The sequence below is a fragment of the Aptenodytes forsteri genome, unplaced genomic scaffold (genome assembly GCF_000699145.1).
Source record: "Aptenodytes forsteri isolate BGI_AS27 unplaced genomic scaffold, ASM69914v1 Scaffold166, whole genome shotgun sequence".
In the NCBI taxonomy this organism is placed as follows: domain Eukaryota; kingdom Metazoa; phylum Chordata; class Aves; order Sphenisciformes; family Spheniscidae; genus Aptenodytes; species Aptenodytes forsteri.
Window position 1 is genome coordinate 6,373,931 of NW_008796110.1, and position 24,778 is coordinate 6,398,708.

The 24,778-nt window shown below is 35.9% G+C and overlaps 1 protein-coding gene across 1 annotated transcript in view; it reads left to right on the forward strand.

Annotated features, from left to right (window-relative positions):
* Positions 1 to 22,390, forward strand: part of CTTNBP2 (cortactin binding protein 2) — a 185,727-nt gene extending 163,337 nt beyond the window's left edge. The window contains exons 12-24 of the mRNA XM_009286814.2: positions 908 to 1,003; positions 1,421 to 1,500; positions 2,612 to 2,698; positions 2,782 to 2,881; positions 6,245 to 6,397; positions 6,669 to 6,856; positions 9,783 to 9,961; positions 13,488 to 13,693; positions 13,919 to 14,104; positions 15,922 to 15,982; positions 16,886 to 17,018; positions 18,964 to 19,065; positions 22,143 to 22,390. Of these exons, the coding sequence (XP_009285089.2) occupies positions 908 to 1,003; positions 1,421 to 1,500; positions 2,612 to 2,698; positions 2,782 to 2,881; positions 6,245 to 6,397; positions 6,669 to 6,856; positions 9,783 to 9,961; positions 13,488 to 13,693; positions 13,919 to 14,104; positions 15,922 to 15,982; positions 16,886 to 17,018; positions 18,964 to 19,065; positions 22,143 to 22,388 (1,817 nt within the window). The 3' untranslated portion in view covers positions 22,389 to 22,390. The remainder of the gene's footprint in view (positions 1 to 907; positions 1,004 to 1,420; positions 1,501 to 2,611; positions 2,699 to 2,781; positions 2,882 to 6,244; positions 6,398 to 6,668; positions 6,857 to 9,782; positions 9,962 to 13,487; positions 13,694 to 13,918; positions 14,105 to 15,921; positions 15,983 to 16,885; positions 17,019 to 18,963; positions 19,066 to 22,142) is intronic.
* Positions 22,391 to 24,778: the final 2,388 nt, after the last annotated feature.

Consider the following 24,778-nt stretch of genomic DNA (forward strand, 5'->3'; position numbering starts at 1 on the left):
CTCCTGTGCCTTTAAGACTTCCTTCTTCTTGAAGATCCAGCCTTCCTGGACCCCTTTGCCCTTCAGGACCATCTCCCAAGGGACTCTCTCAACCAGCAATTTAATATCATTAAGCAATTTAATATCATCTCGGGGTCCATGGGGTCCTATGTTAATTAGTCTTTTACTCAATTTAGTACTCCAGAGGAGGGATCTGTATTACAGGAGATTTAATATCATTAAGCAATTTAATATCATCTCGGGGTCCATGGGGTCCTATGTTAATTAGTCTTTTACTCAATTTAGTACTCCAGAGGAGGGATCTGTATTACAGGTGAAACAAAATAAGTCAAAAATAAGTCAAAATAAGTCAAAAATAAGTCAAACCAAAGCCCACACTACGTCTTCACAGTACATCCAGACTGTACAGTAAATCCAGACTGTAAATCATAAGCATAGGTAGAACAGAACTACTCCTGGTTTATGTAACTTTACTTATCAAGGTAAAACAGAAAAATCTTTAAGATGATGAGAAATTGGCCAAAATGTGGTAGTAGTAGTAACAGTTGCATAGGATACTGAAAATTCATGTGCTTCATCTTAAATCCCCTTCCCCCCTCCACCTGCCCACCACCCCCAAAAAAACCTATTCATGTTAGACTGGGCAAATTATCTTATTTTACTTTATTTTACATGTAAAGATGTAAAGACAGGCTAGCTATTAAACTTGTGTCTTAATTGGCAGAAAACATTAGTATCCTCAGTCAGGTATCAAATAATAGTATGATTTAGTACATGGGACTGGTTTGTTTGTCCCATTTGTCAGTGTATGCACACAATCTTTGTAAGCAACTGAAAATGCTTGAACATAGGACATTTTATATAGATACAGGGAATATCTCTCTTTTTTATTTTTTCTTTTTAACAGGAAACATTTCATGGTCAACAGGTCAGATTTTTTCCCAACCACCATGGGACTTTTTGAAGAAGAACAGAGCTGAGCATATCACAGTTTTTTTGTTTGGTAATTTTCGATTCATAATTTTCAGGTTTTAATGTTAAGACACTCCATATGAAATACATAATTTGAGAATCATTTGCTACTGTTTTTGTTCTTCAGTGTTGCTTGATCCTCAGAAATATCCAATTAATTGTTTAACTAGATTTGAAAGGGTCTACAACATTTAGAAAATATGCTGGCACATAAAAGTCCTACTATCTTTTTTTAGTTATACAGTAGTATCCATTTTACTTAGTTCATGGATACCTGTGCATCTATGCTGCTAGATAAATGCCTTTAATTTCTTCACCATTTTAATTTGCATAGCCTGTAATTTTAGGAGATCACTGTAGAATAGTGCATGAAAAGCATATGTATCCATCATACATGCTTATAAACATGAGAGATTTAGAGAAGTTATTTGTGTATCTCTTTTTAAAGGACCTCAAGAAGGCTGCCTAAATAGTGTGACTTATGCGTCTATGATCCATCTTCAGACACTTCAGAATTACCTCCGCCTGGTATGCACTAAGCTAGCTTCTCTCTGCATGCTATTTATACGTGAAAATACTTCTGTAATAGTGTTGACTAAAAAAAATTTACCTTCTACTCTGTGAAAGAATGTCAAGACTTCTAAAAAATGAAATGGGATGAAAGCTGTTACTTTAAAATAAAGTTCCCCTAAATCTTACCCCAATAAGTTTAGTCATGTGAGGGCATTAACTTTCTTCTTTAAATAGCTGCCATCTGATTAACTGAACCGCTTAAGAAAATATATTAAAAGCCCTGTGAGACCTTATTTCTTTCCAAAGTTACTTCATTCCACTTTTTGAGGGGAAAGTAAATTAGAATAACATTCATGTAAGCAATTATTTGAATTTTATTATTAGCTTTTATATATATATATCTCCTGTAACTCTTACAACTTATTTAACACCTCAAAATGTAAGGATAATTGGATAATATGAGTTAACTTTCATAGATCATTTGTGTTAACATTGCTAATCAAATCAGAATTAGTTTAAAATCTGCATAATTTCTGCTGTGTCCTTGGATAGAATTTTATGTTGTTAGAAGAGTTATGTGCCATAGGTTTCTGCTGTATTCAACAATATTGCACAATATGTGAGTGTATTCCCTTACTGATTTTTCAGAGATAAAGTAATTTTACAGTTAAGATCGATGAAATCATTTTTATTCTACTGTATTGATAACATGATCCCACTTCAACTGGAAATAAAGTCCTTAGTCTAAGTCCTTAAGTTAGCGGTGGCTTAAACTACTCTTCGATGATTTTAACATCATTCTGGTTTATCTATTTTAATTCAAAATCAAGAAAATATTTGTGACTCCTAAACTGATCCTTCCTACATGAATTTTTCAAGTTTTAATGATTGTTATAATCACAAAATACCTTTTCATGTAGTTTTACAAATTATGATATAAATTTATCAATATATTTCCAAGATGTCATATGCAAATATTGCCTATTTTGAAAATAATATAGTAAGGATTATCAACTCCAGTAGTGCAAAACAAAGAATTTTGTCTATTAGGTGCTTATTGTCTCATCTAGGTAAAAAAAAATCCAAGTCTATGAACTTTCAAGAATAATTTATTGTCTGTCTGTAGGTTGAACAATACCGTAATGTCATTTTCCATGGTCCAGAAGGAAGTTTGCAAGACTATATAGCATATCAGATAGCGGCCTGCATGAAGGTATTAACACAAACATATAAAGTAAATTAGTTAATAAATTGAAGTTTGGACTATTTCACCAAATCTATAAATTTTCAACACAGCAAAAGCAAGTGGCTGCAGGATCCACATGTGAAATTGTTAAAGTTGAAGTGGATGCTGGTTTCTCCAAGGAGCAGCTTGCAGAACTGTTCATCAGTAGCGGTAAGGTTATTTCAGCAGGACTGATTTTGGTAATTTGTAGGATAGGAAAATTTGGTACAAAGTAAAGAAATACATTAGAACATATTGTATAGTGAGTGGCATGTTTTAACAGAACCCATAGTTTTCCAGGTGCTTGGGGAATAATGATAAGAGTCTAAACTGAGGTAGAACTAAGTGTGACAGTCCAATAGGGAGCTCTGTCAAAAGTTCGTGCCATTTAAGTAAAATTAATAGTTCTTAATATTTTTTTCTGTCTCATTCCTTTTTTCCTTTGTTTGTGAGCCTTTAAAAGTTGATTGCTATGGTTCAGATCTACTGCATCAGAAATGAAGGTCTATTGTTGCCTTATTGTAGCTGTTCTAATGCTTTAAAAAAAAAAAGATATGAGAAGGAAAGCTATAATTATTACCTTTCTGGGAATAAAAGGAGCAGTGAAAGAGTTCTTAAAAAGTCAGACCACTTGCTTTTGATATATGCTTGTTTACTAGATACTTATGTGTGGATCTGAGCCAAATTTTGTCACCCAGGCAGGCAAATGTTAGTGTGTGTGCATTCTGACCTATTACCACAGGACAAAGGTGAATTTCTATTAATGTGAACGGTTTTCTCTAATGGATGTGAATAGCTACATGAAGATTAAATTCCTGTTACTTGGGTGCTCCACAATGAAGTATTCTCAAAGTGGTCAGTCGGCTATACCTGTGTAAATTCACGATGAATAATTGGTAAGAGTGAAAAAAGGGCAAAGCAGACGAAGATGAATGACAGTGAAAATGGGCAAATTAAGTATGGAAGCAGAAGAATGGGGGCACCTGGGTCAGTCAGAAGTAGGAAAGAGAACATAAAAAAAGAGGAATAGAATAGTGCTAAAAATGAAGGAAAAAACAGTATTTTCTGTGGAGGGCTTTTTCATGGGCAGGTTGTGCTGCGTTTTGCCCATACTCATGCATTTGAACTCTGATTTCTTTTATTTTGCCATAGTATTAACCATACAGTAAAAATATAGTATAGTAATAATATAGTATATAATATTACTATATAATATATAAAATAATATATAATATTACACATGCAGTAATAAAATAAGAGCCTGAAGGGTGATATGATGCTTCCTTTTCTTTGGTACTGTTCAAATTAATTTTGGCTCAAATACAGTTTTGCTGTTTGCAAGCAGTTCTCAGATATGTAGCTGCTTTCACCCCTTTGCAGCTTTCTTCTATTTTTTTTTTCCATTTCTGTTTTATGAATGTTTAGTTTTGGGGGTTTTTTTGTTGACAAAAACTAGCAATATAGTTTGAATCTAACCTTGGTAGCAAGACCTCATTTTCATCCAAAAATGTTGGGCTTTTCTCTTTTATTATTATGACCTCTTCTACAGCTCTAGGATCTTAACTTTACTTCTCATTCAATATGGTCATTCACATTAAAAATAAATGTGATAAATGTCATTACTGTTTGGAATAACCTTGTGTTTCAGGAGCTGTGATTTTCACATTTCACTTTCTGTATTGAAAGAGGCTGGGCTTTAGGCATTTGAAATTGTACCAATTTCAGTTGTACCAATGCAACTCCTCTGGATGCATTCTCATGTGCTACTGTGATGAAACTTTGAGACAACCAGAGCCTTGAGAGGATCAGCACCTACCTTTTTCCTTCTCAGTATGGGCAGACCAGAAACACCAAGAGGAATTTGAATCTCATAAGCAAATATTTTATTCAAACAAACTAGAATTACCAACTTTTTAATAGAAAACTACAATTCAGTGAGTGAGACTGAATGCTGCCTTCTACCTGCTGTGCGTTTGCTGTGTGGGCCTATCCTTCAAGTATGCTTTCATCCTGTGGCTTTCATTGGCTTTCTTTGTTGCAACAAACTCTGCACAGTCCTCTCTGCTCATGAACAAAAGCAGAGCCATCCCATGGGCTCATACAGTGAGCACTGCTCCATTATGTTTGTTAGCATACTTCCTGGTGTAACTTAACTTCAGTCTATGTCAGTTTTTCCTCCCAGGAAATCCTGGTCACAGTTTGGAGCACAGCTTGTGCCAGTGATTATTCCCACATGTCGTTTTGAGTGCCATCACATTGCTGGGAGAGAAGAAGAGACCGTTTAGTCAGAAGTCAGCTAGGCTTTTGTGTTTGACCTGCAGGCGAGTAAATCATTCATAGTCTGGTTTGTTTACTAGGCACTGTCTCTTAGGAAAGCTTCTTCTTTTGGATGCTTTTACTCTGTGTCACCAACACACTTAGATAACGACTTACTTAAGATATTAATAGTCTGTGCTTGCATTTCAGCATCGTGCTGCTGGTTGAGTCTCTCATTTTTCTGCCTGCTTCTTGTGCCATTGTTCTGCCGCATCTCCTCTCCTAGGAGAGCAGTCTCCTTCTCTCTCTAAATGGTTTCATCAGACACAGAGGAGGTACCTGTCCTCCCTGCTATCCAGCTATATCCTCTTAGTAAAACAGGGCAGTAATATTCAGGAAACTGCAAATAAATAGCAATCATCGGCTACAGTCAGTTGCTCTAAGTTTTGCCCTATTACTCATCATTTTCCTTAATGACCATCTTCAGCACCACCTTCAAAAAGTTCTGAAACAATGCAAGGCACAATGTACTCAAGACAAGGGTTTTGTTTAATATTTGTATTACACAAGCATTCATCTGGGATTTAGTGTTACAGGAACACTTGCAAAGGCTGTATCTTTTTTAGGCAATAAGATGTTAAAATCAGGAAAAATAAAGGAAAATATCTGAAATGTGAAAAAAGGACTGTGTATATATATCATTTTTTAATGCCTGTTAAGTTCAGGTGCTACTGTTTATGCTTCAAAGTAGCTCTGATTATTTGGGTGATTCTTAAAGATATTGAAGGAAGTTTTGAGGAGAGGATAGTAGCAAACAAATAGGCAATCTCACAGAATGATTAAGTTTCTTATAAACATGGAATATTCTGAATCCTTTTATCACTACATTGTATAAAAAGTACTTGTTAAAAGTTTAAGATGTATTACAGCAAATTAAAGAAATGTTTCCAGAGATCTTTGCTATCTTTTCTGTTGTATTTATTTTCAGTGTGCTGAAATCCTTCCTATCTATGAAGATCCCATTATAGCCATTTCAGGAATTTATTTTAATAATAGCTTTCAATTTTTTTTCTTATTGTACAGTATGTTACTCTTTCCATTGTTTGATTTTATGCTTCCAGTTTTGAACATATTATACAGTCTGTCTGTTTCTGTGAACAAGTTAAAAGGCAAAAAATAACTAAAAAATCCTTTGTTGCTTTAGTAGCAGTAAAAGCTGTATACGTAAATAAAAGTCAATTTTCATAAGTAGACATTAATGGGATTTTTATATTTCAGCTTGTCTGGTCCCAGTCAAACAGCCTCCTGTAAGCAAGACAACCATTGTGATTTTAGAAAATCTGGAGAGAGCTTCTTTATCTGAATTACTAGGAGATTTTCTGGCACCTCTTGAGAATCGGAGTTCAGAAAATCCTTGCACTATTCAAAGAGGTATTTAAAGAATTTGGGATGGAGAAATGTTTTTACTACAGTACAGTTGTATTATAATACATGACAAATGGGGAACTTAGAGGAGAAAATTGTAATTTGTTCAGTTTTTATATTTTATTGCAAACAGTTGTTCTTAACCAAGTATAGCATGTTTAAGGCTAATTTAGGTGGGTTTTTTTTCTTTCTAATTATGTCACTGCTTCTTGCTTTTATATGAAATCATGTCAAAGCTTTGAGTATTTTGGTAAAATTTTTTATGGTTCATTTTTAGCAAATGGAGTTTCTGGTGCCTTTTACTTTCATGAGAACTGCTTTTTACTGGGGACAATCGCAAAGTGTCATCTTCATGGCTCTGACCTGCTGGTTCAGCAGCATTTCCGCTGGGTTCAACTTAGGTGGGATGGGGAACCAATGCGTGGCTTGCTTCAAAGGTTTTTAAGAAGAAAAGTTATAAACAAGGTAAGAACTTGAACTACTACTTCCCATCAGCAGGCGATGTCCAGCCTCTTCCCGGGAACTAGGGCTTCAGTATGCATAGCGGTTGCTCCAGAAGACAAACATTGTAATAACGAATGCCCCCTCTCCTCCTCCTTTCTCTTAGCTTTTATTGCTGAGCAGACATCATATGGTATGGAATATCCCTTTGGTCAGTTTGGGTCAGCTGTCCTGGCTATGTCCCCTCCCAAGATCTTGCCCACTCCCAGCCTACTGGTGAGGGGGGAATGTTGGAGAGACAGCCTTGATGCTGTGCGAGCACTGCTCAGCAGTAGCCAAAACACCGGTGTGTTATCAATGCCTTTCTAGGTACCAATACAAAGCACAGCACTGTAAGGGCTGCTATGGGGAAAATTAACTCCATCTCAGCCAGACCCAATACACACATATATAAAATAAGGTAATTATATGTCCTGTGTGTATTGTCTAAGTTTTAAGCAGCAAAGAGAGTTTTCATTATTTGCAAATCAAAGAGGAAAGAGAGGTGAAAATACATCAGTAGGGAAGTTGTTTTCAGCCAATAGGCCTGCTGAAGCTGGAACAGAAGTCCAAAAGAGAATAAAGATGGGAAGTCTGTTTTAGCATGAATAAATAAATGGAGGATGGGAAATGAAAAGAAAGATGTGGGTAAAAGCAGAATAGTGGAATTTTGAAAGTTATTTGGAAGAAAACCATTCCAGTGTGGTAGCAGCTATTGCAGACAGTCAGGCAGTGTTAGACGTTGGGAGGGGGAGCTTAATCGAAACAGCTGCAAAGGAAAATAATCTTGGCAGCAGAGTTTTGAACAGGCTTAAAAAGGGAGATTGTTCTAGGACTAGAAAAAACTGTCAGTAGTAGAGTCCTGGTCTGGGACAGGAGACCTACTGTCGGTTCTGAGTGTTCAGCTGTACGTATCTTGGGTATCCTTGGGGATGTCATCTCCTGTACCCTGTGCCACTGTTCTCATCTATAAAAGCTTACTGATTCAAAGAGATCCTAAAGAGGAAATGTGTGGTAACGGAACATTTCAGTTATGATAATGAGGAAATTTAGAAACGTTGCTAGGTATTCTTTAATAGCAAGAACAGGAATACAGAATATAAAAAAAGAATCACGTGAAATGTATCAATGAAACTCTTAATAGATTACTTTTCTTAAATTACTTTTTTCAGGTGCATAGTTATTTATAAGTACTTTTTTCTGCGTGAAACATTGTTTACTTTTTTCCCCCATGTGCTTTAAATCTTTGAGTCCCTACAGACATAGTAAGCTGGAACCATTATGAGTGGTTTTCTGGTTGAGGGTATGAATGGTTTCCAGAATCCTTGCAAAGGATGGGGAGGGTAGCAATTGTCTGTAGGCAAGTAGGTGGGTTGGTTGAAGCTGGTACCATGCAGATACTCTATAGTGCTGGAATGAGGTATAGGCCAGAGGACAGTGCAATAAAATTACGTAGCAGAATTCTCCTCCATCCTCTTCAGGAGAAACGTTGTATTCTCAAGGACAGAAACACTTTGATCGTAGATCATTCAAGATCAAAGAGAAGGACTGTCTTCAGTTGAGCACAAGGCCAAGAAATACAGCAACACAGACAATTGCAGAAGCAGTGGTATTCTGACTTGTTCACAGACAAAGGCTGGATCAAACTTACTCTGCCAAACTGCTTTGGCTACCAAAACTTGCAGCATCATGTAACAGATGTCATTTCCAGGGTATTTTGTTTAGGCTTAAAAGCAATCCTTAGTCTCATAGGTTAGATTTTAAGAATGTAATAGGTTCCTACCTCTGACGGAAGTTGAGCAGAATTTGGGTAGTAATCTCATTAAGTTTATTTTCTCTAAAGCATATATGCAGATGGTGGCTATTTGGAGAAAAAAGCCATGCGTCTTCCTGTATCATCCCTAATTAAATAATGAATAAAAATGCCCAGTGTGCTAGTACATTTTTTTTTAATACATGTGCCATATGCAAACTCCAAATCAAATGTCAGTTGCTGTGGATCTTAAAATAGTGGATTCCAATGTTAAAAATAGAAGAAAGATTAATCTGTTATAAAAACCTAAGGGAAAGTAAAAGCACATTTATTGTTTGAACAATATACTATTTCTGAGATCCTTGCTTGTGCCTTAATAGTCTTGTTTTCAGATGAAAAGCACTTTTTCCCTTATTTTGGGCTATTGGGATATATGGGAACAGTTTAAATATTTTTCTACATTAACATTAAATTGTTCACCTGTAGACTCTGTCAAGAAGCTCTGGCTTCAGTGCTGGCAAATACTATCCCTATGGCATCTTTTAATGCTTCCTTCAATTCAAACTCTTCCAGAGGATAATCTTAGGATTAGGATAATGAAGACTGTAATTTGGAGTCAGATGAAATAGAAGATTTTTCTGGCACCAAATGATTTGCCTTTAACAAGGCATGTTAAAAAATGTTAAGTCTTAGAGGAAAGCATCTTTCCTTCATTGCTACTAAGTATAAAATCAATATAGAAATCCACTGAGAACATGCCTGGATCAGACATTCCTGTTCAGTGTGATTGTATGTTCTTTTATACGCCCTATTTATGTCATATATATAGCATAGTACATGGTAGGAGCCTCTTGCAATCCTAATCTTAAACACCATAGAAAAAGCACTGCTGCCAAATTTGTGTCTCAGTTTCCCACAAGAAAGTAGAGACATGTCAGTTTATTGATAAGGAGATATCTTTTAAAGTGTAGTTGGGGAAATAAGTTTTAATACAAGACTTCAGTGTACTCCGTAAAAAAGTTTGAGCAGGTTTTGACTGTTCCTGATTTTCGTAATAGCAATATAGCAGGAAAAAAACCCACAAGCCTTCTTGGGGTTTCAAGGAAAGTGTTTGCAGCACAGGTCTTATGTCGTGTCAAACATCTTTTCTCTCTGCAGTTCAGAGGCAAAGTACCTCCTCCATGTGATCCTGTGTGCAAGACCATAGACTGGATTCTTGCTGTTTGGCACCAGCTGAACTCTTGCTTATCACGTCTAGGAGCGCCTGAAGCACTTATGGGGCCAAAACATTTCTTCTCTTGTCCTGTGGTGCCAGGGCATGGCCAAGCGACAGTGAAGTAAGATCTCTATTTCCTGTTTGACGCTGTTCAGTGCCAACTAGATACTTACTACAAATGTAGCAGTTGTGTTTCTCCCAAAACCCGTCTGACTCAGCAACCTTGAAAGTATTTTAGCAGAAGTTATTGAAAGCTTTAAGACTTTTGTTTGATATTTAATTACTAGAAGGACAGTTTTGAAGGACACAAGTGGGAACGGGGTGCCTAACACTAGTTGAAAGTCAGTCTTCTTTTGTGATCTTTGAGTTATTTTCTGACAGAGGTTGCAAAATATTACCTGTACTAGAATGGCTAATATTGCTCAACCCTTTAAAGGTTTTGTTCTTCATTTCAAGATAGCACTGTAAAGAAAGCTGTTCGTTAGCAAACAGACCAAAAAAAGGTTCAAGAATTCTGAGCTTGAAGAGTTGGTAAAGTTTCCTTTTCAGGAAACTTGTATACGAGGCAAATCTAGAGAAGTGGAATGATTTCTCACTCTTTTTAATATCTGGTATCATTTTTAAACACAAGTGAAATTTCACAGATGTATTAGCATAGTAAATAAGGCAGATATATACTTTTTAAAGTATAAAAGAATGATGAAAATTTTGTCTGTTCTTGCGTAGTATTGCATGAACATCTGCTCACATTCCAACTTTTCTGCAAATGCTAGCAAGTGATACAAGAAATAATTATAGAATTTTAAAATATATTAATTTCATACTAAGATGTTGCTTGGCTATATTAGAAAGGTAATGAGCCCCTAATTAAGATTGAAACTTATTCAGAACTCAAATAATGTTAGTTTCTGGAGATGCAACATTACTTTTCTCACTCTGCTTCATAGCATTCTCCTTAATTGCCACTTCTGCTCCCTCTCTGACTTTTCTCTCTTGTACTAGTTTCTGCTGACCCTTCTTCCAGTGTCCTTTGCTTAGCATGTGTACTGGCTTTCTCATCTTTTGTTCTGTCTGCAGTTCTTGATACATTTTCCTTGTTCATTTTCCTTTTTTTTTTCTAAAAGGCCAGATTATCTAATATCCAGAGTAATTATCAAAGTCTAAATGTGGATGTAGCATTGACTTGAAATTTTATGGGTGCTATGAAATAAAAAAAGAATAAAGTATACCATGCCTCTATCTCCTGTCTTCCTCTTGAATCATGTTCTCTGAAATGTCTTAATCATTTATTTATTGCAATGGCATTAGTAGAGGACAGAAAACTATTCTTTATATACCTTAATTATGCATTTCTGAGTTTGGATTTCTCCTAAGTGTAACTTTGACTGGATTCACAATGCTTTATTTTGAGCACAACCCCAAAATGTCTTTTACAGTAGCGATACTCCTCACTTTAATGTAGTTTTTGTCCACTAATAAACAATTAAAAAGCACAGCTCCAGTGAGCACTTACTGCACACTTTTAGTTTAGCAGCATGATGGCTAACAGTGTGGTCATATAACTAGCAATAAATAGATTTAATTAGCAGCTCACTGGTTGCTGTTATTTCAGTCTAATTAACCACTCCTGTCCTCTTGCCCCTCCTCTCCACTGTGCTATTTTGCTGCTTTTTGCATTTGTTAAAGCTTCACTGAGTCAGTTCAATTCATTAAGACAGCAGACCGCTATCTACAGAGTGGGTTTGTTCTGGGCTAAGCCTTAGCACGAGGCAAGTGGTAGAAGCAGGCAGCTGGGAAGGGAGAGAGGTGGTGTGACAGGAAATTGTTTCCTGCTGTGTGCTGTTTCATGTAGCTTCACGTGTTTTGGAGAGTAGAATGAATAAGTGAGGAAAATTTTAGCTACTTTTTTTTTCTTGGTTTTGATCTAGGGAATTGAAGATAATGTTCCAACAGGAAAGAGTTTCACTTTACAGCTCTTTTTCAGGGGCAGGGGGGTGCTGTACCTTTCCTAAGTATCAGCTATATCAAAGAACTGGGGACTTGATCAAGATGAGCGCAAACGTAAGACTGAAATTAAACACCAGGTTGGAATTTTGATTAGAGAGGATGGCATTGTACAGCCCATCAATTGTTAACCCTTAGATTATAATGGGCTCAATTAATTTTATCTTTGCAGTGCTCATTTCTGACTATTTATACTAGCAGTATTGCAAAATGTCAAAAGCTTACGTGGGCAGAAATGGAAAGAGAGAGTTCTTTATTACTAAAACGAAAGCAATTGTTTACTTTGGTAGCTTAACTGTAGGTTGTATCTATATGGAATGGTATCTACAACTTTATGCTAAGGAAGCTTCAAGGAACATCTCCAATATGCATTTTACATCTTATTTTAACAACTGTACTAATTCTTTTTCTAAGTAATGTAACTTTTATCAAGCTTATACCAGCACTTTGTAGCATGGTTATATATCATAAAAACTCAATCTTATGCTTCATAACTAACCAAAAATACATCTATCAAATGAGTCATGCATTCTAACTTAAAAAAAAAAAAAAGAAAGAAAAAGCAAAAAAGTCATCATAAGCTTTTAGGTAATAAGATGGCTTCTGTGTATCAATGTATCCAGCAAAATGGTTCATTTAAGTCAAACAGACATTTTAGCCTTCACTTTTTCTGAATGGATTTCTGCAAAGCTGAAACACAGCATTATAGCCTGTCATTTCTTATAGACCTTTAACATAAACCCTCTGACTCTCAATCTTACCATCTTCCTCCCATAAGAGGGTATAAGGAAACAGAAAGAGTTGGATTTGATCTAAAAAAGAGTCTCAGTGTCTGTTACAGATGTGAGCTGAGCCCTAAGCCTGAAACTCCTAGACTTCATCCCTTGAGAGCTATAAGCTGTAAGAAATAGCATTTATTTATTTCCTAATACAAATTTTTCACTTCTGTGCTAAAACAATGTAATATTTCTCTCTTAGCAAAGCAAAAGTCCCAGAAGAACCATGTCCCTTTGAATCAAATTTTTGTAATTAGACCCAGTCTCTAAACCAGACAATCTGGAAAATCCACAGCATCCTGGAAACACAGTTCACCATAGATCAAATAAACAAAAGCGGAGTGAGAGCAAGGCAGCTGTACGAATAGAAAGGTCTTGTAAGCTGGACAAGTTTGGAAATGGAAGAATACTGGAAAGGGTGCAGTCATAACTGAATACCTCCTTTTTCCCACTCCAGCAGCAAATAGGCAATGAATGAACACCTGCAAGCATGGAAACTTCTCTGTGCACTGGCAGAGGTGAACGGGGATTTTTTTGTATATACATGAACACACATCTTTCTGGGACGTTCTTTCTTTTAGCCTTAAAATGAAAAGGATGTTTTATAGTCCTTATCTGAAGGAGGAAAAGCATCAGATGTAAATAGTTTGCCAAAGCAACCTGAAGAAAGTTAGGTCAAATAATTTAATATAAAACAAACAAACCCTACCTTAAATAAAATCAGTTCCTCTCTGACATGGGGTACAATAGGAAGTCCAAAATATATGTGCTTCCTGAAAATGCAAAATCTGATATGTTACCCAAAGTATAAAATCTTGGGGTTTGACAATTGTCTCTGAAGTTAAGGGATTGTTTGTGTGCCTACAGGTGGATGTCCAAGTTATGGAATGCTGTGATAGCCCCCAGAGTTCAAGAAGCAATACTCTCCAGAGCCTCTGTGAAAAGACCATCTGTACCAGGACAAGCAATAGCCAACAAAAATCCTAGCCAAGGTCAACAGGCTGTTGTTAAAGCTGCTCTCAGCATCTTGCTAAATAAAGCTGTTTTGCATGGCTGTCCTCTACCCAGAACAGGTAACAGTGAACAGTCTGAAAGGCAAGTAGTTGTACATTGCCAAAGTGGGGCTTTTAACTGTTTGATTCCTTTTTTAAAACTTCCACAAAACATAACTGTAGTTATGATGGGAGGTGTGTAGTTAAAAGCACTTACAGTCACTAAACTAAGTAGTTGTATAAGGTAGTCAAAGAAGAACCATTTGCAAGTCAATTCTTCTTAACATTGTTCTACTTTTGTTTCAGAGCTAGATAATTATGTAGCAGATTTTAAGGGAGGAAATTTTCCTTTATCCGTGGTTTCGAGCTACAAAAATTGTAGTAAGAAAAGAGGTGAGAATGCTTCTTGGAGAAAAGTGAGCACAAGTCCTCGCAAAAAGTCAGGCCATTTATCCTCCCAGTCGTGGAATAAACAGGAGACAAATACTGAAGGTAAAGCTTTCTATTTTCAATTCTGAAAGAAGATGTGGGGGTTTAAGCTGCATCAATATGTAGCTAACTTTTCTTCTACATCGTGAATTAAAAATTCTCAATTAAATGACACTCATGTTTATGTTTACCAGTAAAAAATTGTTTACTTTTTTTCCCCCCAGATTATGTCTTTGTGACTGTGAGGTATCCTAATTAATTTTTGTTTGTTTGTTCTAATGCCCTTCCTGTTGTCTGATAATGAGGTAGGCTTTGGCTCAGATTCTGGAAGATTGAGCAGTGGTTCCACCTCATATTGCATGGGATGATGCTCTATCATTCTCTTCCTCAATATGGATGAGACAAAGCTTCATTACTTGATCAGTACTCTTTAGTTCTGCACCTAATTTACAGTATACCTAATTTTGGGGGGTTTTTACATGTACTTTATAGCTCCACTACAATAATTTCTATTGTCTGAATCCAAGTAAAAATAAATTAATACATGCATCCTCAGATCATTCATCCCTTGTTCAATCTTATTAGATAAATTGAGTAGAATAATCTAGAAGCCCTGTAGTGGAAAGAAGAGATCTTTGGTTTTAAATTGAAGATTTTTGTTTGCTTTTCAGTTTAACTGCAAAAAAAAAAAAATGTAAAAAATTCTGTGTAGTCACAGATACTGTAAAGTTTTCAAGAAGTTTCCACATCATTTTCAGTATGCTTCTTGATAAAGAAGGCTTTATGTGACTGGGTCTATGCGTGTGTATAAATGTGAAAGTTATATGAGTAGCTGGCGCTTTTGAAATGTCTTTTCACCTCAAGATCATAAGCCATCTAACAAGCAGTTTACTACACAGGGATAACATCTGGATATGTGCAGAAGCAACATATCATTCTTCTAAAGGTCTAGACATCTGTCTAGAAGGAAAACTTAGAAATACCATAACTGAATACAATGTCGAACAGGAAAACTTCTACAGGACAAAATCAAATGACTTATTTTTGCTTTCAGAAAATGAAGGTAACTCCTTCAGAGAGAAGAGTTAGGAAGGGATTTAGAGAGAAAGAGGCTTCCCCGCACACACACTTTAGAAACAGTAAGATTCTAGCCTCAGTTACCTCATATATAAAATACTGAAATACCTGATGCCTGGTACTTTGTAATGTTAAATTGAGCTATTAATTTCTTAGCTCTTGTTCAGAAAGAAGTCTGCTTTTGCTCAACTGCAACTCTAAGGTCCTGATTTTGCTTGCTAGTTCTCTGTTTGAATTGTGAATTTATCTAATCCCACTAAGAGGATTTAAGAAATCAAATGAACATAACCTGAAGTAGGATGGTTGATACTGTATCTTCTACCTGAGAATGTTCTTGTAGTCCAGTTAATATCTGTAAATATAAGTCAAAAATGGGATGGTGAATTTAATTTTAGTAGCCTTCCATTTCTGACTATCAGATTCAAATGTTGTTCCTGATTCCGAGTAAGGGTAAGTTGTTTGATTTTACTTAAACAAAGCAAACTTAAATCTTTTCCTGTTGACAAGTGATTTCTCTTTGAGAGAACCAGTAAGGGTGATTCAAGTGCCTCACACAGAAACCTCATGTTCTGTCTTCCACAAAAGCTTGGGCAACTCATGCCCCATTTGCCATTTTAGCAGTTCCATGTGGCCCTAATGCTACTCTGAACAGTTTCAAGGGATGTATTCTGATCTTTGACAGACTCTATTGATATAATTAGCCAGTAAATGAGAACACATTTTCCCTGTTTATCACAAATTTTAGAATGAAGAAATCAACACACATGATAACACACTAATAAGTCAATCTCTCTTTTGTGCAGGTATAAAATCTAAGACGATGTTGCAACCAAACTGTAAGAAAAGAGCTTCTCTTGCCACAAAGTAAGTTTTGATTTCTGGTATTTGTAACACTTAGCAAAGAATAAAGATGATAAAACTGTATTGTAAACCAGCACGTTATAATGAGTAGAGGAAGAGTTTGTATTAGGTAATGTTTTGGTTCTATATCTGAAGAAAGGAATCCTTTCATTTCTGAGAGAAAATAAAATTTAGGTACTTCAATATAAATTTAGAACCCATTTCTGTATTTCAAACATTGCAGCACTACATGTCTTTTTATGTAATAGAATAGTCTATGACTTAAGAATATTATGTAACACCTACTCTGCCAATAAAAGCCAACCGTATGCTTTTTTCACCTGGCATTATATTTTAAAAAGTCCTCCGGCTCTTTTAGCTTACTGAATGGCAATTCAAAATGGTATAGTATACACACTTTAGTCTAAATGACACAGAGTTTCTCTAAGAAAGTATACGAATTAGCCAGAGGGAACTGCATTTGAGACTTTATTTCAATCTGAAACCTTGGTTCTACCATATTCACAGGCACAGAGAGCATAGAATACTTATGCTTCCAGTATGCCAGGGGTTTTTTAAGTATTTGGAATTAAGTCCAAAAAGGAGAGTGGAATAAAATTGATTGCTCCATCTTAAAAGGAGGAAAATCTTTGAAGATAGTGGGCAGAAGAATCCTTTGTTAGAATTTCAGAATGGAAAGAATAATTTGAATAGAAAGAAGATCTATTATGATATAACAACTATTGACAACTATTGCTGCCACTTACTTAGATGTTATTTTCTTTCCATTTGTGGTAGTAAAGGTCATTTGGAAAGAAATCACTGTTTTTCACGTGTGTATGTATAATATTTATTTTTAAATTCTGTATCATAGCTTAATTTTAATTGTTCTGTCGGTTTGTTGTTTTGGGTTTTTTTTTTAACCAGATCTTCAGAAAAGGATCAATTGAGAACGTTAGATCTGGAGCAAAGGCTGTCCCTTGGTTCTGATGATGAAGTAGATCTTGTGCAGGAACTTCAAAGTATGTGTTCCAGCAAATCTGAGCCTGATATAAGCAATGTAAACACAAGGTTTTTAAATAATTTACATCATTACCATATGCAGTTGTTTGCTATGTGTTTAAAATAAATTTTTAATTTACAAGCACTGCTTGAACTGAAGAAAATTATTAAATTATTTGGGAATAAGCCAAAGTCAGCTAATAAATTACACATTTGAGGGTAAGTGTTCTGGTTTAATAGACATTTTTTTAAATTACACCTTCACTATTTTTTCTGATAGAGATTTTTGCAGTGGAGGCTGAAATTTATAAGTTCATAAATGCTAGAGACAATAGCCTTCTCTGTGTTATTGTTCCCCATGTTATCTTTCATGCTATCATTGCTTCCACTGGGAAACCGTTTTGTAGTCTTAAAGACGTAGAAAGTTTTTCCTAATATACATTGCACATTTGGTTTGTTTAATGTAATCCCATTAGCCATCACAGAACTGGCTCAAAGCTCCTCTGCTGTGTAGGCAAAATTCAGTTTTGCTGCCCCAAGCAAGAAAGAATGGATTGGCCTAATTCTTTTTCTTTAACAGTGGCAGAAGAGAGTGAAGGAGGCTTGCAAGGCCCATAGGTTTGGGGCTAAGTTCTACCCTGGAGTGGGTTGTGGGTTGTTATGGGAGGTCTGTTGGAGCAGAGGGTGGAGCTGTGGATCTCTCTCACTTTTCCTTCTACACCAAAAGTATCCAGCTCTCCCTATAGCTGTAGTTATTTATTCTTTTCCTTCTTTCCTCCTAGCACAGCTGAAGTAGCTGGCTGTGACAGCAGGCTGTGTTCACACCGGAGCAGCTGATCCATATCTTTTGAAACAGATAGAATCAGTCTTAGGCTCCTGTCCACTTAGGCTGTGCATTTACATCCTCTAGGATCTCCCTGAACAGCAATTCCATTAGTTTTGCTTTATTAAGTATTCTGTTTATTCTTAGAAGTCAACCAAGTTTTTATTAAAAAAAGAAATACTGTGTTTTCAACCTATTTAATGAAATCCTTTATTATGTTGTTTTGGTTTGGGTTGGTTTTTTTTAAAGTATTTACAGTACTTGCATGAGTCACATGCACCAAGCTGGCAAGCTAATCACTAGCCAGCTAGCAGGGATTTACCATATCTATCCTTGAAAGAATGGGATGTGCTTAAAGAAATGGTAACCAACTTAAAATTGTGTTTAATAACATGTAAAATGTAATTGCTTGTTGTTGACAATTCAAGGAAATATGGGTTAGATAAGGAAGGAGATAGATGTAACTGTCTTTTGTTCAGTTTCCTGGACAAACTGGAATTTTGTTGTTAATGACTGGAATTTCTATTGTTAATTCCCTAGCTGCCTAGTAGAGCCTTACAGAAGTAAGGGTGCTGTTGTATGTTTTCTTTGTGTGATGTAATTTCAGGCAGCCATCAAAATAAGTACTTCTACTCTCTAATTTGCCCTTTCACTCAAATGTGTTCCTGCTGCCTCTGTTATGTTGGGATCGAGTACTTTTGCAGTTGTGGAGTTGAACGGGATCAGCTTGCCCCAGGATAAAATACCTAGTTTTCAGTGAGGACAGAAGGCTGATCAGACTCGACCGGCTACTGCATGGTCACAAGGTTTGATGGAAAATGGTAGGGAAGAAACATGGCAGGAGGAAGAGAAAAGGATCGTTCCTTTCTGTGATGTTCCTGGGGCTGGATAAAATTTAATGGGAAACTGCCCTTAAGCTCCGCTGAATAGTATTGCTCTGGAAATGTATGTTTAATCTTCCTCTGATAATCGTCAATGTGAAATCTCTCTCTTCATCTCCCATCTCCTACAAACTCACTCAAGAGTAAAGGAAAGATATTTTAATTATTCTTTGGATATTTATGCATTGCATTGCACAGAAACTACATGAAAATAAAATCAAGGCTCCAATATTTGGCAAATTGAAACATAATCTCTGCTGTGAATAACTAAAAAATCACCATTTTCTTATCTTTTTTAGATTGGAGATTCTAAGGATGAGCTACTGATGTTCAATAACTCTCAGAACAATCCTGTATTTTCAGCAAGTGGTACTAACCCAAGTAAAACAACAGCACAAAAGGTAGGTGAAACGACTTTTGTAGTAGGCTAGGGAAGGTGTCTTGAGTTTCTCCAAAATCTGAATTCCTGATTGGATCCAAAGAATTAGTGTTCCAGTGCCCTGTTTATTACAAGAATAAACTGTCATGATTCTTAGGAAACTTGCTAGACATACCATGCCAAGTTTCTTCCATGTGTCTTAATGGAAACTAAAGATTTATTAAACAATGGATGTATTTGCTTCAGTTTTCATGTTTACATAAAACCATCTCCCTGGGCCAAGTATTGTTGACATTACTTTGACATTATAAGTTATTTGCATCAGATTTTGAGAGAAATAAAAGCCCTGGGTTCATTTCCCACACACACACACAATTAGTGTAATTCAGTAAGTTTGCAAAAACGCAAAATATTTTAAATTCTTGATGTAAAATTGCTGGCTCGTGGTTTATTTTTCTGCCTTTTTTTTTTTTTTAGTGATTACCCAAATATGTATGATTTCAAACCACTGTTTTCCTAAGTGTTGTTATCTGAATAGAATTGAGCTGCTCTCAGTGGTAGAAATTTTGAGAAGACATGATATTACCAGAGTTTGTGAAGAACAGCATTTTTTTAGAAGGGGATTCAGTTTCTTTTTTCTACCTAGCTATTTGTTGTAATAAACAGTTGTCTTGCCATATTATTTATGAGAAATCAAAAGAAAACCTATGTTATAAGTTTGGTGATTCTGGGAAAAGATAGTCTAAATGTAAACAAAATTTACTAACTTCAGAGCAGTTTCAGAGTGGGAAGATAAGCTGAATACTACTGGAAGATATAATAGGTCCACTATCATCATCTTTTCAGAAATTGAAATCATTGTTTGTGGGTGCTAACATCCCTACTAAATATGAAGATGAAATTATATCCTGCTTAGTTTTCATTCTTTGGATAATAAAGTAAAAATTATGCTTTCTCTATTGTTTTTTCCTTTTTTTTCTTTCTTGTTCCTTGTGTTTTTGAACATCAAGAGAGCTTCTGAGCACACGGCTCAATTTACCTTAGCCAGGGCAGAATCTGTTGTCTGTGTTCCCTCGCTAGGCCCTCTGTGTTCCCTCGAGAGGGGTCCTCTAGAGTCCAATCCAGATGCTTTTATCCGACTGCAATAAATTGTTTTCTAGAGACACTGCCTATTTCCTGCAGGTACAATGAAGTAGCCCTGAAAATAGCTTAACTTGCACACCTAAGCATTAAAAAAGCTGAAGTTGGGTGAGATGACTTACCTTCTTTACCAGCACATTTTTTCATATCCAAATATTCAAAACGTTAGAATTTTTTTTGTAATTTTACTTAAAATCCGGAGTACAGTCTCTGCTAATGGAAACAATTTTAACATTGCAGATCCACATTTTAGATATACTGCTTCTGAATATTTCTCTAAACACATTAATTTCATACATTGCAAATCAGAGCTTCACATAGTAGTGATGCCTGGATAATTTGGTAAGTCAGTTGACCTACCCGTTCCTACTGTAAATTTTTCCTAGTGATTTTTTTTCCCTTTTAAAATTCCTTCTAAGAATGTAAGGCATAAGTGTATTGACTTTGGAGGTAGACAAGCTTAGCTACCTTTGAGTTTTTTGAAGAATTTAGTCAAAAGATTTTATACAGAATAAAAAAATTGATTTCCCATATCTTTGTGGGGAAATGTTGGCCAAAATGAAGGAAACACAACCCAACCTTTTGCTAGAGGGGAAAGAGGTCTAATTGAATGACAAGCTTTGTTTCTAGATTTAGTCATTACTACAACAAATTTATCAAAAATCTAGAAGAGCACAGTCTCAGTTTGAAAGCAGAAGTCAAACTTTTAGAGGCAATTGTAACAATGATAAACCTATGCAGCTGCAAGAACTGGTGTCTGAAAAGAGTTTGAGATTAGAAAAGCACCCTTTTCTGAAAGTAAATAGAATTCTGTAGGTAACAAAAGCAATACTGCGTGAGTAGAGGAGATCTTATCAACAATAATGAGACAAATTACTTAAAAGGGCAACGTACCCATAATTAATTATTTTTTTTTATTGGCTGGAAGAAAAAGTGCTTTCAAGTATGTGAAGGAGAAAGAGAAAACTGGTAAGAGGTGCAAAATCTCTGATCCAGGATACAAACAAATTGATGGAATCAAGGATTAATAAGGAACAGACAGTGATGAATAGTCTGTTTTCATGCCACCAACCTTTACGTGAAGAGCAGCAGCTGATGGTGAAAATGAACTTTTTAATATTGCTTCCCAGATGATGATCTGGATTCAACTGACGCTAACAGTTAAGATCCTAATTCTCCTTTCCTGCCAGTGGAAAGGTAGGCATCTCTCATGAAAGATATATGTTAGTGACCGTCATAAAATGGCTAAACTAACCTCTTTCTCCTTGACGGTAAAGGAACAAAAAGTGACAACGTACCTGACTTTGGCACTTCAGGTATCTAAATTTGGGCAGGGTGAATATGGTCCAGGTTTTAAGAATGCAGCTTCTCAGCATAAATAATTTGAGATGCTAAAATCTAATTCATAAGAAAGCAATCTATAGGTTTATGGATTAAAATGTAACTAGCATTTCAACTTCCCTTCTTGAAGTATTATTTTTGTCATGATTATTTTGTTATTATTTATGGCCTTGATGGTACAAAAAAAAAATGAGTATCTTTATTCAAGTTGTAAAGCTGAATTTTTTGCTTATAACTACCGAAATTTCAATTTTTCCCTTTTAGCTGTGGCTGCAGCTGTCATTTTTCCACAGTAATGAAAGAGAGAACACGTATTTTTTTATGTGGGTACTTCTGAAATTGAGACCTCTGAGAATCAAATTCAAGTTTTTTCCAACGGCGTTGCAAAAAAACCCCACTGACTTATTTTGGTGTTCTAAGATGTTGATGATATTTCCTTTCAGTCGAAGAAGCAAAAAAGAGCCATTGCTTGTTCACCAGCTAGTAAGAAGCTGTCATATTAAACTGCAAAAGACTGTAAATAACAAGGGTTGCATGGGGCTGGTAGGGTTGGTTGGTGGTTTTTCAGGTCAAACGGCAATAATTATTTATACAGAAAATGCTTTCTTCTATTCACAGGATGGAATGCGTCCTCTCAGCAGCAGTCAAACCGTGGAAAGCAGCAACAGTAAATCAAAGACGGAGTTGGGTGTTTCAAGAGTTAAATCTTTTCTTCCTGTTCCTAGAAGTAAAGTCACCCAGCCTTCTCAGAATACTAAAAAAAGCAGCAGCAGTAATACAAGGCAAATAGAGGCAGATAATAACACAAAAAGAGAGATTTGGAATTTGCACAAAAAAGAACAAATAGAAAAATCTAATAAATAAACCTGCTTACCATACCATTTTCTGTGTTCCTATAATCTCTATTGCAAAGAACCAAGTACTCAAATATGTAAATATTTTTTAAAAATAAACTGTTTCCCTGTAATTTTGGAATTTGCACAAAAAAGAACAAATAGAAAAATCTAATAAATAAACCTGCTTACCATACCATTTTCTGTGTTCCTATAATCTCTATTGCAAAGAACCAAGTACTCAAATATGTAAATATTTTTTAAAAATAAACTGTTTCCCTGTAATGTAAAGTTTGTACAGGACCACAGGTTTATTTCTATGTAAATCAGCTGGAAATTATATTTATTTGAACTTCAGAAATGGGCAGTTTTGCCACCTTCATAGGTGGGGGTTTTTTTCTTCTTTTATTATGAAATTACTCGTTTAAATGATAATATTCAGGGGTACTACCACAGGATTCTGTTTGTGTATATACTGTACATAAATATATTCTATTAAGTTCACGTGTTAAACTGCATTCAGATGAGTTGCACAATATGTACAGCAATGGCTTAAAGCTATTGTACATGCATTTTAAAGACATGTTTTTATCCTCACTTAATAAAAAATTAATGGAATGTGGCAATAACTAAAATGATTGGACACGCAGATCAATTATTTTCAGCTACAAGCCATATTAAATACTTTGATTTCCCCATCATCTGCCTGCTGAATTGTGATTTTGTTTCTCCCAAGCTTCTCTTCATCTAAAATGTCATGAATTTCCGTTATAACTTTTGTCTTTTAAAAAGGAAAGAGATTGAGAAATTAAAATGCAATAAAAGTTATTTTTCTCACTCTTATTTGATAGAATTGCAGAAAATGTGATCATTTATTAACTTAGTTTTTCTTGTATACTGTAAAAACTTTTATATACTTCATTAGTGTTTTAAAAGTATTCGAGAAATAATAGTGTTTTACAGAAACAGATTTTACTGAAAAGGAATTTGAGCACAAGCTTAACTACAGTATTATCAGAGATAATGTAGTAGCGATAACATGAGTTGCTATGTAATTATCAAGTTCTATTGTGGATTTAAGATGTAATTGCTGTGAAATAATACTTGAGTTGCAGTTAAAATTAAGTCTTTTTCATTTCCCCCCCACTACAGAGGTAGATCACGTTCCCACGAGGGAGAGGTTCTGCAAAGGGAATATTTCCCCAGTCTCTCCTTACGGTGGCTCCAGTTACGTACTTGTGAATTGTGATAACGTGGAAACGCTCGCTGTCTCGATACCTCATCTGGTAGGCAGAGGAGAGTGCAGAGTTTTCTTGAGATCAGACTTAGCTGCCTTCTGATGGGCTGTCGGGAGATGGGTTTGAGAGCTACGGACAGTAACGTGGTCATGCCTATAACTTCCAAAGTAGCGTTTTTCTCAAATTAAGCCTGGAGGAGGAAAGGGTTGCCTAACTGCTTCCCAACGCTTCACCTTTACATGTAAAACAGTCATCCCAAACTCATGTCAATAAAATTTTTGTACTGCATATTGTCTTTCTGTCTCTTGGTTTGCGTGTGTGTGTTATCTCTGCAGATATAGATATTAGAAGCTTATTTCTGTAATCATTTCCCACACAATATATTTAGAAAGCACCGTGTCTTTCGGTAATCACCGTTTCATTAAATCTTCAATTTCTTGTGTGATAGTAACATATAACCGAATACCGATGACTTCTCTAGAGGTTGATTTCTTTTTATTGGTTTTTTGCAGTAAATTTGGGATGGGGATGAAAAATGGGATGCTACTTTTGCAGCTGGTTCTTAGCAGAATGAGTCAGCTGCGAACCGCTGTCGGTCAGAGCAGTGGGTCTCAGCGATTGGGATCCCTTATGCGCTGAAGCGGTGTGAGCAGCGGCGTGGCAGCTCGTGCGAGGAGCTCAGGCATGGATTTCCTGGTGAGGAGGAAGACAAAATGGAAAACGATTTTTGCCGTGATCACATGAGTTGCAACATCAGGATCTCTAATCACAATAAATCTTTTTTTTTTTTTAAAAAGAGCTATAAGAAAAGAAGAAAAATCCTCACATGCTTCTAAGCCAGGTTTGTTCTACATTGAAAATACACCTTGGAAATGTCAGACCTCATTTAGATCAAGAGTTAGCAGCGTGTTTCTGTGTGGGAAGATCTTGGGCACTCTGTCCCAAAGCATGTTTTGAGATCTATTTTAAGACTCTGTATATTGTCTGTGAGCGTGAAAAGTCGTCTGTGCTGTACTTTGAGTGAAAACCTGCAGAAGACAGTAACTTTGATCATCTGTTCATGGTTTGAAAGCTAGGTCTCTTGCTAAATTTAGCATTGCCTTTCAATGCCCTCATTACCCTTTCTTTTCAGCCTGCTGTCCTAATCTCTCTCCATCTGCATCTTTTCCCTGGCTGACTTCTA